The sequence below is a fragment of the Phallusia mammillata genome, chromosome 6 (assembly GCF_965637545.1).
Source record: "Phallusia mammillata chromosome 6, kaPhaMamm4.hap1.1, whole genome shotgun sequence".
NCBI lineage: Eukaryota > Metazoa > Chordata > Ascidiacea > Phlebobranchia > Ascidiidae > Phallusia > Phallusia mammillata.
In genome coordinates, this window is record NC_137257.1 from 15,050,250 (window position 1) to 15,060,813 (window position 10,564).

The 10,564-nt window shown below is 37.8% G+C and overlaps 2 protein-coding genes and 1 long non-coding RNA gene across 4 annotated transcripts; 1 reads left to right on the forward strand and 2 right to left on the reverse strand.

Moving 5' to 3' along the window:
* Positions 1-1,167: 1,167 nt before the first annotated feature.
* Positions 1,168-4,000, reverse strand: LOC145233361 (uncharacterized). Of its 2 annotated transcripts, none has more exons than XM_080098077.1 (3): positions 3,557-4,000; positions 2,602-2,728; positions 1,168-2,197 (listed from the first exon to the last, which is right to left on the reverse strand). In XM_080098077.1, the coding sequence occupies exons 1-3, from the start codon at positions 3,883-3,885 to the stop codon at positions 1,313-1,315; spliced, it is 1,341 nt and encodes a 446-aa protein (XP_079954203.1). In that variant the 5' UTR covers positions 3,886-4,000; the 3' UTR covers positions 1,168-1,312. The 2 variants fall into 2 exon arrangements, with proteins under 2 accessions (XP_079954203.1, XP_079954202.1); XM_080098076.1 differs by having other exon boundaries at positions 2,602-2,764; positions 3,557-3,999.
* Positions 4,001-4,122: 122 nt separating this feature from the next.
* On the forward strand, positions 4,123-6,090 carry LOC145233363 (uncharacterized). The gene is made up of 2 exons (XR_013861070.1): positions 4,123-4,720; positions 4,785-6,090. It is a non-coding gene; the product is annotated as an uncharacterized LOC145233363 (long non-coding RNA).
* Positions 6,091-6,641: 551 nt separating this feature from the next.
* LOC145233362 (uncharacterized) lies at positions 6,642-9,962 on the reverse strand. Its single transcript, XM_080098078.1, has 2 exons — positions 7,413-9,962; positions 6,642-7,122 (listed from the first exon to the last, which is right to left on the reverse strand). The coding sequence occupies exons 1-2, from the start codon at positions 8,432-8,434 to the stop codon at positions 6,909-6,911; spliced, it is 1,236 nt and encodes a 411-aa protein (XP_079954204.1). The 5' UTR covers positions 8,435-9,962; the 3' UTR covers positions 6,642-6,908.
* Between the last annotated feature and the right edge of the window lie 602 nt (positions 9,963-10,564).

Genomic DNA, 10,564 nt, shown 5'->3' on the forward strand with positions numbered 1-10,564 from the left:
TGCTGTGTGCCGAAATGTAATCGGAATGCTGAAAAGGGAAACTGATGATCTTATCAAAATTTTTGGTTCAAGAATTTTTATCTGACAAATATTTGTAAAGTCGTTGAAATTAATGATGATTCTGCAAAGACAGAAGTGACAAAGTTACTCAAGTCCTAACCTCGTGCTGATTCAGCAAAACTGGGCTCACATACAAATTTGACATCTTCACATCTTCGTTTTCGGCGCCACTGGGATTTTCACAGTTCATTGTTTCCAATTTTTTGTGCACAGGTTTTGGTTTGTTTTTCTATGGCTGTATTTTGTTATACGTTGCCCTGTTACGAACAAACGACTATTACATGTAAAAACACATACACTCTCGGCTAACGCGTATTGTTCCTATTTCCAGTTTTTTCCTTGCGTGTTAAAACCGTGCCATATTCACACAAATCTAAATGTTATGGTGACGCTACAAAAATCTAATTATGATATCTCCACATAACATAGTGATTATGATGACATAATACAATAGCGCGGACGGGCAATAAACTTAACCAACTTCTTGGCTAGTTCAAGTAAACGTTTTGTGGATCTTTACCTAGGCAGCATTCCAGGTTAAGTTAGTTATCTATTTAACTTTTGGTCAAATACTTAATTGTGTAACAATTGCATTCCCACGACTAACGTCCAATGAAGTTAATACGTTCTATATGTTTGTCGGATTAAGTGGTTTTTAATTTGTTTGTAATCAAGCTGTTTTATGTAGGTGAAACATATAAACCATTCTTCTGAACCTATTTAGACTAAAGTTAATTAGGCCGCTAGACCAGGAGTGGCGAACCTTTTTGTTCACAAAGGCCGCCTAACATTTCATTGGCACTAATGTTCTAGGCCACATAGACTATTTCCCAGGCATATGACAATGGTTCCCAAACCTTTTGATTATAAACATAACGGCCGTTGTACATTTCACGAGTGGACTTGTTTTGAAACCGCCGGCTTAAAGCGTAAAAGGTAAAAAAATCGAACAAATAAACATTTCTACATATTTTTCTTCGTCTGGTGCAGTGTGCAAAATCAAGGTTAAAAAAGATTTTGGTATCGAAGGCCGCACTTATTGCCCCAAAGGACCGCGTGTGGCCTTTAGGTCCCTAGACGCACGAACGAAATTACCCAGCACAAAACTTTGTTTTTAAAAATTGTTTTGTTTTGTGACAACAAACTAACAACACAGAACAATAAACTCGACGTAGGAAAAACAGCTGTTACCATATAAGGTACGATTAAAAACACAAAAGAACAAGAATGGAAAAAATACACACAATTTTTGTCACATTTTTTGGTATTGATTTTTCATCACTGTCTCGCTCAAATCGTAAATTCTAGCGTCGTACTGGACCTCTAGTGGTTTACTTTCATTCCAACCGTTGCTTCTGGCGTAGCGACAGTTATTCGACCAAGACGACCAAGTTGAATAGTAAAAGTATTTGCTACGGATCATAACGGCCATTTCGATCATTGAAATTGCTTCATCAATATCCCAATTATTGTCCTTTAAGCAGGTTTTCCACCGATTTAAGACGAACTCGTTAAGTGGAATTGGCGACGAGTAAAAATTTGAATCCAGACTTTTTAATTTTGAATATATGTCACTTGCAAAATACTTTTGTGAAGGCGGAGTGGCGATATAAACGTTTATTCGTTGCTGAAATCGTGGAAAAAAATTCTTTAAGTCATTGTAAATCGCTGTAGCGACGTGTGCTGCCGATATCATTCCAAAGTTTAAACACTCGTTTATTTTAGTTTTTGATTTGATCTTCATATTGCAATATTTCTTCCATTCGTTACTTCCGTATCTCCAATGCACACCTACGTAAGCTTCTCCGGCGAAAACTTCCTTCACAAATTCTTCTGCTGCTTCTACGATAGGCCTAGGTAAGCGGTTGACTGCATGAACGACTTCCCAACCGAAACCTTGCATCTTACTCTGCCAGATAGTGCTTGGTTCCGGTGCAAATGTAGGTCTAACGTTTTCAGTTTCGTCCGCACCAAATAACAAAGCACATGCCTGGATGGAGTTGAAGGTTTCTTCAGCTGAAGTGTCCTTGCTTGTGTAGAAAGTAGGTACGGTGAACTGTTTCTGTGCATCACGGGGGATTTTCATTCCACTGTCAGTTAGAATATTTCGCAGAAACTCTCCTTGAAGCTTAAAGCTCTGTTTTTTAAGAAATAAACATGTTATTTTTCAATCCAATATTTGTTAAATATTCAAATATATATCGAAATCGTCAAGTGGTAATTGCAACCGAGTGGTGATGGTAAAGAACGAAACGTCCTTTTATACATCTTAAAAATCATGTTTAGCGGAAGCCTCAGTTTTTAAGACTCCAACAATTAGGAGAAATGCCACAGGAAAAAATTGCAATGGAAAAATGACACAGCGGAATATTTTTAAATATGTTAAAATAGCTTATAAAACCAACACTAAGTTCAACCCTGAACATTGTTACCAGCAGGTAAAACATTAGATTTGTTTACTAAAGTAAAATAAATTAATCTATAATAAAATATTACAGTGATATTTAGTTTTCAAGTACCTCATACAACAAATAATATTACCAGAAAAAGAACGCCGAAAGCCCCATTGCAGACGGTCTGGAATTGTTTCAAGGAAATACAAGACACGAATCGACACAAGTGATCCACGTCTATTCTGTGATGTGGTTTAACCGTTTTTTCTCCAGTACTAAAGTGGGTGTGGAAATTGGGTATTACCAACGTTCTGTAATGTGGTGAACTTGAACTTTAGTTTTAAATTCGTCACAGTATATTTTTATTGCATAGTATTTGGGTCTAGTAAACTTAATGACTACATGTCACGTCTTACCAGCACGTACGTCAATGACTTTTGCGTATAATTAGCTAAGTCAACGCGCGGATACGTCACGCACATAGTGACGTCACACATTTTTTATCGCCAAACGAAAATTTACCAGTTAACAAAATAACCATCGCGGAAGGCTAACAATTGTTACGCCATCCAGGCTTCGAATGACGTCATGCAAAAAGAAAACTAGTGCATGTATTCTACGAGGAAACTAACTTGCTAACAGCAAATATTAATATGAAGTGTAATCAAGCAAAACAATTGTTTGAAAATGTATTGAACCAAACAATCTCACCAACATTCTTCAACCGTATCGATGTTATTCATTAAGAAAGCGAATTTTTATAGTTATACAAAATTGGTTTGTGAATACCGTCTTTGCAAAAGGTACCACTAATATTGCAAAAATAATAATAATCAATCGTCACATACAAGTCTAAGTGGGCATCGCACAAAGGCATATGACGTCACAATACTCCGTTAGTTTGTGACGAAAATTTCAAGTGTAGAATATTTTCTTGCCAAGAGTTATCTGTTGTTAAACTCTTTATAGTGAGTCTTCGCAGTAGGGTCATATTGACACTTGGCAAGTCAGCACTAAAAGTGACGTCATAAACTAACGTATTCGCAAGAACGTCACAGATATAATCTGACGACGTCACGATTGCTCTTGGTTACCAGCGTTACCTGTTAAGTTTGATAGCGAGGTACGTCGATGTAATAAGCTGCCGCACTTGGTTATTCGGTCCCCAATACACACCAGGGTAAAGAAATCGCGTAGGGTCAAGTTTCCATATAGGAATCACGTGATTCTCACTCCAAGAACTGCAAACATTCACGTGTTCTTGAATTTCGATTTTTTTCTGTTTGCTGACCGGTTTGAGTGCTGCACTGTTTTGATTTGCTCTGTTTTGATTTGCTCCAACTGACCTCAAGTGTAAATACGTATTTACCAACGTGAACACTGTCATGCCAACTACTAAAAGCTTAATCATACGCCAACACTGTCGATGCATTACGGAGAGCTGTTGTTTTGCAACTGCACTAAAACGCTGGCAACCGATTCATTGCAATAAAGAACGGAAGCTGCCTCCTTTGTCTTGTCGTATGAACAAATCTGTTAACCAGTCGACTGATAATGCCTTGATACAATAAACCAATTAAGTCGGTAATCATTATTAGTAACGCAGCTCCATATAAAGTGTGCCATCGGGGGTCGACTAAAAGCCTGACTGAACTGCGGCAGTGTTTCACAAAACATTTTTCGGGCTAATTTGGCAAACTTCTCTTAAGAGTTTTTTAATTAACATGATTTTCAAGACTATGGTTCCAATGAGGCTTAACTATGGTTGATTGCAGAATGTCTAACTAGGTTAATTGCCTGACTTTAAGGGTTGCCAATTACATAAGTGTTACATCTCCACGTTCAGTTACGCATGATTAACTTGTCTCATTATTCCCCTGCTATGACGTTACAATCGCCATGTGCGTAACAGTAAAATTAGAAGGCCTTTGTCTGTATGTTGCAATGATTAGTTCATTTTACTGTACAACGTGGTCGAGTAAGGTGATTTATTACTGCATTAAGTAAATTCGTTTGTGTTGCATTTTTAGAGACGAATAAGGCTAAATTAAATATTGTGACGACTGGCTAATTAATCTTCAAGTGAAGGCTGTTTACCGTGATTGTCGGTGAGTGTTTAATTCGATTTGTGACCTAAATTAATTCATGGCTTTATGTGTGACTTATGGCATGCTGTATTTTCCTATAGTGATTGCAGCGATTGTTTCATCGTCTTGCAACTGTTGATACGTGTACTGTACCTGTTGACCTGTGTCGCAAAATAGTTGGTAAGTTAGTCATTGGCATTTTTGTGCGTTGGCATATGTCAATGTGTTTCGTTTTCTTGTTTAGAAAACTTTTCCCGTCCCAGTCTCCGTTTCGTTCTCAACCCTGTTTCTGTCCGTTCCTGATTGTGTACGACGTTGTGGTTGTTGTCGCTGTGGATTATTACACGTGATTCGGGAAGTGTGATTTGTGTGGGAAAGGGCGGGGCGTGTTTCAACGTGACAAACCCCTTTGTGAGGCTCAGCCTTGCAGGTCGGCCGTTCAGAGTCTACAATAAGGAAAAGAATGTCTAACTAGGAAAAGGCCTGATTTTAAGGGTTGCCAATTACATAAGGCCTGGCCTAGTAAACCGTAAACAGCCTTAGGAGGTTGTAGGTTGGGAAAGGCCTGACTTTCGTGATTGTCGATAGGGAAAGGTCTGAGAGCATTAGAGAAGGTCCGACTTTAAGGATTGTCTACAGACGAAACGTATAGCTACATTTCTTGTTCATCGTCGGTTTACCAACAAAGTTATCTCCCTTTTTATGTTGGGTGTACCAGTTGCCATGCTGAACAAAGCTCTGCGGAGGCGAATGTTTGCGCACAACCTTGAATCCATGTTCAGTCGTGTCTGTGATATAACTCGTTGTGGGAATACTTTTAAAAGAAGCAAATTGATTTGGTGCCCTGAAGTTTCGTTTTCAAAGAAGTACAAATTCAAACATGTTCTCGAAAGTTTGGGAAATTACACATAAAAGTTCAAAATAACCGACTGAAAACACTTTTAATGACCTTGTTATTTAGTAAGCCACCCATTTTTAACTTGTATTTACGTATTGTGACGTCATTACGTTTTTAACAATTGTTATGGCGTCATCCAATTCTACAAGTTAAAAAAAGTCCACCATCATCATTTGCAATGGATTTGTGCCCCTGCCGATTACAGAAGGCCTGACTTAGGTGATTGTTGATTGTGAAAGGCGCGACTGAATAGAAATTGACTGACTTGGGATTTTCGATAAAGAAAGACCGGACTTTGGTAAATGGTAATTAAAAAAGGCCCGATTAAATAGAAACCGGATTTCTTTAGTGATTTTCGATTAGGAAAGGCTTGACTTGGGTAATTGTTAGTTGGGAAAGTTTAGACTGCACATAGAAAAGGTGATTTTCTATTGGTTTCGAATGCACAAAAAAATAGCAAATGCTTTTCATAGTTAACAAAAACATTCCCCTTTTTGTTTGTACCGATGATTGTCAATAATGTTGACGATTTGCAAAGATAACAAAACCTTTATAGACTCTGTTAAATAGTGGGACATATTTTAGCGGTTCAAGCTCTGATATCGTTTGTTGACAGTTTTGCAGAAAAAAGAATAAATAATTAACTTGTGGACTTGTGGTCATGTAACCTATTTTAAAGTAAAACACGTTTAAAAAACCACACAAAGTACTTGCAAAATATTCAAAAACCATAAACACCAGAAAATGCTTGAGCAATTGTTACTTGACTTTAATTTTAGTTTGTTCTTACATTTCTTAAATATAGCGAATAATGCGATTAAATTCGATGCGCGTTGTCTCTAAGTGGGGAGAAAAGTATCAAACACTTTTATAGATAAATGCTAGTTCAAGGAAGTCATTAACTTTAAAATTGACGCCTAAGGTAAAAGTTAAGCGGGAGTTAATTTAAATTACCTCCACGTTAAATATTTTGTATGCAAATATTTGCCGGTTAACAACCTGTACTCGTTGCTGTATGGAAATTGCCCTTTGTTTACTGGTTGATTTTCTTTTTCACACAATGACCATTGTTTGTGTATGTTAAAATGGTTAATGTTGTTGATTGGCTAAACTGCCAGCCAATTGACATGTTTTGTACAAAATATTCCTGAGAAAACGTAGAGAACCAGATATTTAAGGTACCGTAATATAAAAACGCTCATACCAGTTGTGAAAACTGTATTAAAAAAGTATAGGTGTGCCGAAGTTAGGATATAATAAGCAGCAGTTAAAATTATAGGCTACAGTGTTTTTTGTTGTTGCGAAGAAATATAACGAAACAGTTTTCGCAAATAAACACGCGCGACAACACAAAAACAAATGTAAACACAAAATTTTGGCAACCAACACACAAACGACAAAAGAGTACAGACGCAAATACACTAATGAAAAAGATTTTTCTCAAAATGCAACTGGGAGAACCAAAATAGTTTAAAGGTTTGGCCAGTCAAAAGTCGCTCCCGTAATGTGGGCCATTGCGACAAGGGCCAATACAAGTACAGACGATTTGACATTACCTTGGCAACACTTTGAAAAGTCGAGTTCCACACTTTTTTGTGTTTTGTTGGAGCTGCAATCGTAACCGCTTAAATTGATGGTATGTTTCTCGTAGTTTTTGCGGTACCCGTCCGGTATTTGCATGTATCTGTACACAAATATTGATTTATTCCTTACATCATTAGAAATCTGTAGGGATTCATGCTGTAACTAAAACAGTGTTACGAGCATACAGATAGAGCATTCGATATGATAATGATGTTTCACATGCTTTTTTTAAAAATAAACTGCATGGTATTTTTACTCTATTTTTACATTGCGTAACACCAGAAATGGCAATATCATACCAATAAACAAAGCGTTGCTGGATCGATAAACCTAAACCTAACGGTTAAAAAAAAACTAAAAATTAAAGCCTACTTTCAAAGTTTTACGAACCTTGTCTGATTTGAACTGTTGACATCCCACTCAAGAGACTGAACCGGTGTTTGGTGATATGCAAATGCACTGTATGGTATCAACTCAAACGTCAACTTGGACGCCAAAGGAAAGCCATACTTCAAAACGTATGTTCGGTTGCTGCAAGTATGAACTTCAGCGGTCAAAAAGTGGACAGAGCAGCTTGGAAAATTTGCAGTTATCGGCGCTGTCGTAGTTCCAAAGGCGTCGTTTTTAAGTTCCAAAAGATAGCTTTCATTGACTTTAGGAACAGTTACCTCAGCAGATGAACCTGAGATTTTAGGCCGTGATATCGGCTGTCGTGTTGCACTGTATCTGACCATGATCGTACCATTCTGGGCGTAATCTACAGGCCACTGATATTCTACATTGATAGAACGATTGCAACAATGGTACAAAATGTTGGTGACATTTACATGGCATTGCGGAATTGCTCCAAACGGAGTTGGATTTATGCAGCCAGGTATTCGGACAGTGCGTTCAACGCGCTGAACAACACCGTACGTGGGATCGACATTCACAAGGACTTCCAATATAACTTTAAACTCATCACTGGGATAAATAGCAAGGCCTTGTGCTGCCCCAAAGCACTGACTCAATGATATGCTTGTTTTTGTGTGATTACCAATGCAAAAGTAAAAAGAAACTTTGCGTGCAGGTGCAATTGGTTTTACAGCTTCGACTGTAATTTTGTATCCAACAACAGGTGATTGCAACGTTACATTGACCGTAGACCATGTGACGTTAATGGCTATGCTTCTGCCTGTACTTCTGCCTCCAGCAATGTAGTGGTAAGGCTGGTCTAACGCCGTCAAAGCTGTAATGTTAAAAGTTTGGTTGGCCGGTTTTGTTTGGTGGAAAGTCCCGCACACTACATGCTGTTGTTGGCAAGAGATTGAAATGTTTTCTGCTTTGCAAGGATTTTGGCAATTGCTAATGGCAATGTCCAGCGTGTTTATAAAGTAAAAGACACATAACATAAAAGAACAAAGTGAATTCATTTTTTAACTTGATGACTGAAAAACAAGCAAAGCGATTATTGATAAACAATTAATCCTGGTATTTAGTTCAATGTCTAAATACCCTTTCTGAAGAAATCCAATTTTTACGCAGTTTGAATATACACCCGATCAACCAGTTAAATGTTTGACAAAACTAACTTCCATGTAGCCCAATATGTTAGGCCAGGGGTGGGCAACCTTTGTTATACTGTAGGGCCAATTATAAATGTCAAAAATGGATCGAGGGCCGCACATGTGCATCACACACAGTGATTTTGCTTTGTTTCTTACCAAATATGCTTAACTACAAGTATAATTCGTATTTGATTCTAGCTACATTTTGCCAGATCGCAGAAAACTAGCATCAGGCGCATTAATCAGCTCAAAAATTTGTAATAATTGGACTCGTTTGCCAGTACTTTTGAAATCCAAGCGTCTCTGCGGGCCGCACAAGCTTTAATGAAGGGCCGCATGGTTGCCCACCCCTGTGTTAGGCTGTTGTTCCGCACAGCAGACAGGCCGTAACAGTGGACAGTACACAAAAAAAAGGATCAACACACGATGCCGAAAGTCTCTAACCCAAACTTCAAATAATATTTCATCAGCCTTAAATGAACTAACAAACTCCTTACCCTAACCTATAATTTACCATTTATCGGTCTGGTTTTCCCGCCTAATGATTTCAACTGTCTTGATTCTAAGGGCTGAGTATGTCTTGTTTTTGTTCTGGGTTAGAAAATCCGTTCTAAATAACTATAGCCGGTTGCTTGAAAGTTGATAGATTGTGACAACGTCCTATCGAGCTTATAGCATGCACGAACCGTTGCGTTTTTCCTTCGCCTTTTTCGCGGAGTTTTTCGTACGTTGCTGAGCTATGTCACGTGTAGGCTACTTGATGTTCACCTCGTTTTCGTCACAAACCTGGTGCGAAAACGTGCTGAGAAATCAACTGTTCGTTGCAAAACTCGTTTTGCACGGTAGACCGTATTTCGTTTTCGTTGCCCAGATGATCATAGTTTCAAAACTTCGTTATTTTTCTAAACCGGTATAAACGCAATATCACGAACTTTAACGTTGCGGCAATGACGCACATGTACTGATAAACAAAACTTCACTGTTAAACTATTCGAACCCACACAAAGACGGATTTAGAACAGTTTCGGCAAACTTTTTCACAGACCCTATTGCGAACCCTAAACATATCAAGTTTTGGCTGAAAATGAGCTGTTTTTACTTCTTGATTGAATTGTGCTATTCACTGAGTATGAAACTGAAATGAGTTCACCTCAAAACAGCAAATTACCATGTTTATTTTTCAAAGGACCACTGCAGAAAAACCCTGTTTTATCTAAATTCTGACTTTTGAGCGACAAACATGCTAAGATAGGTCTAATTTTCTGTCCCCAAACTGTTCGTTTGCGTTAAGATAAAAACGAGACAGTATACTGCTTGTATACTCCATCAAAACCCACTAAACTTTTGACGTAGCCAAAAGCCCGGTTTATTTGTCGCATGTAAATTTCCGGGAGGAAACTTATTTCCCCTGTCACTTGCTTTACTTCACAGAACTACTAATTAGTCTAGTAGGCTATAAAAATCCCCGACGAAGAACGTGATAAAAGATATCCGCCTGTCCGTGTGAACGTGATAAAAGATATCCGCCATGTAGCTTTAAATACGCTTTGTAGTTCCTGAAATATCACATATCTAATCTATTTATTACTTCTAAGTTTAGAATCTATAGAACTACGGGCCACAAAGGTGTTTTTTGAAATTTACCGGTCCGCGAGCCTAAAAAGGTTTAGAACCGACGTATATGGAATCCCCGAACTGTCAATCAAATTGCTTTTTAAACAGTTGTCACTTGGCTCAATATGAAAGGTCTTTTTTATTTCTGGGAGAAAATTTGTTTTTCACTTATATACACCAATATTTTGGGAAGGCAAATATCGCTGCCGTTCTAATGATAAGACACGTTTTGGAATGGATTTAACGGTGAAGAAGTTTGTGCGAAAGAAATATACAAAACAATCTTTTAGAACCACTTGTAAGTAGGCGTTTTTCGCAGGTTTCGGATTTTAACCATACAATGATCTTTTAACGATAATTTATATTTTGTTTAAAACATAA

Bases quoted from the DNA above. Each gene is read 5' to 3' on its own strand.
- LOC145233361 (XM_080098076.1), bottom strand. From the start codon at position 3,885: ATGCATCGACAGTGTTGGCGTATGATTAAGCTTTTAGTAGTTGGCATG. The intron at 2,765-3,556 runs GTAACGCTGGTA...ACCACATTACAG, and splicing joins CTCGCTATCAAACTTAACAG to AACGTTGGTAATACCCAATT. The intron at 2,198-2,601 runs GTAATATTATTT...CTTAAAAAACAG, and splicing joins CTTTCGGCGTTCTTTTTCTG to AGCTTTAAGCTTCAAGGAGA.
- LOC145233362 (XM_080098078.1), bottom strand. From the start codon at position 8,434: ATGAATTCACTTTGTTCTTTTATGTTATGTGTCTTTTACTTTATAAAC. The intron at 7,123-7,412 runs GTTCGTAAAACT...ATTTGTGTACAG, and splicing joins AACAGTTCAAATCAGACAAG to ATACATGCAAATACCGGACG.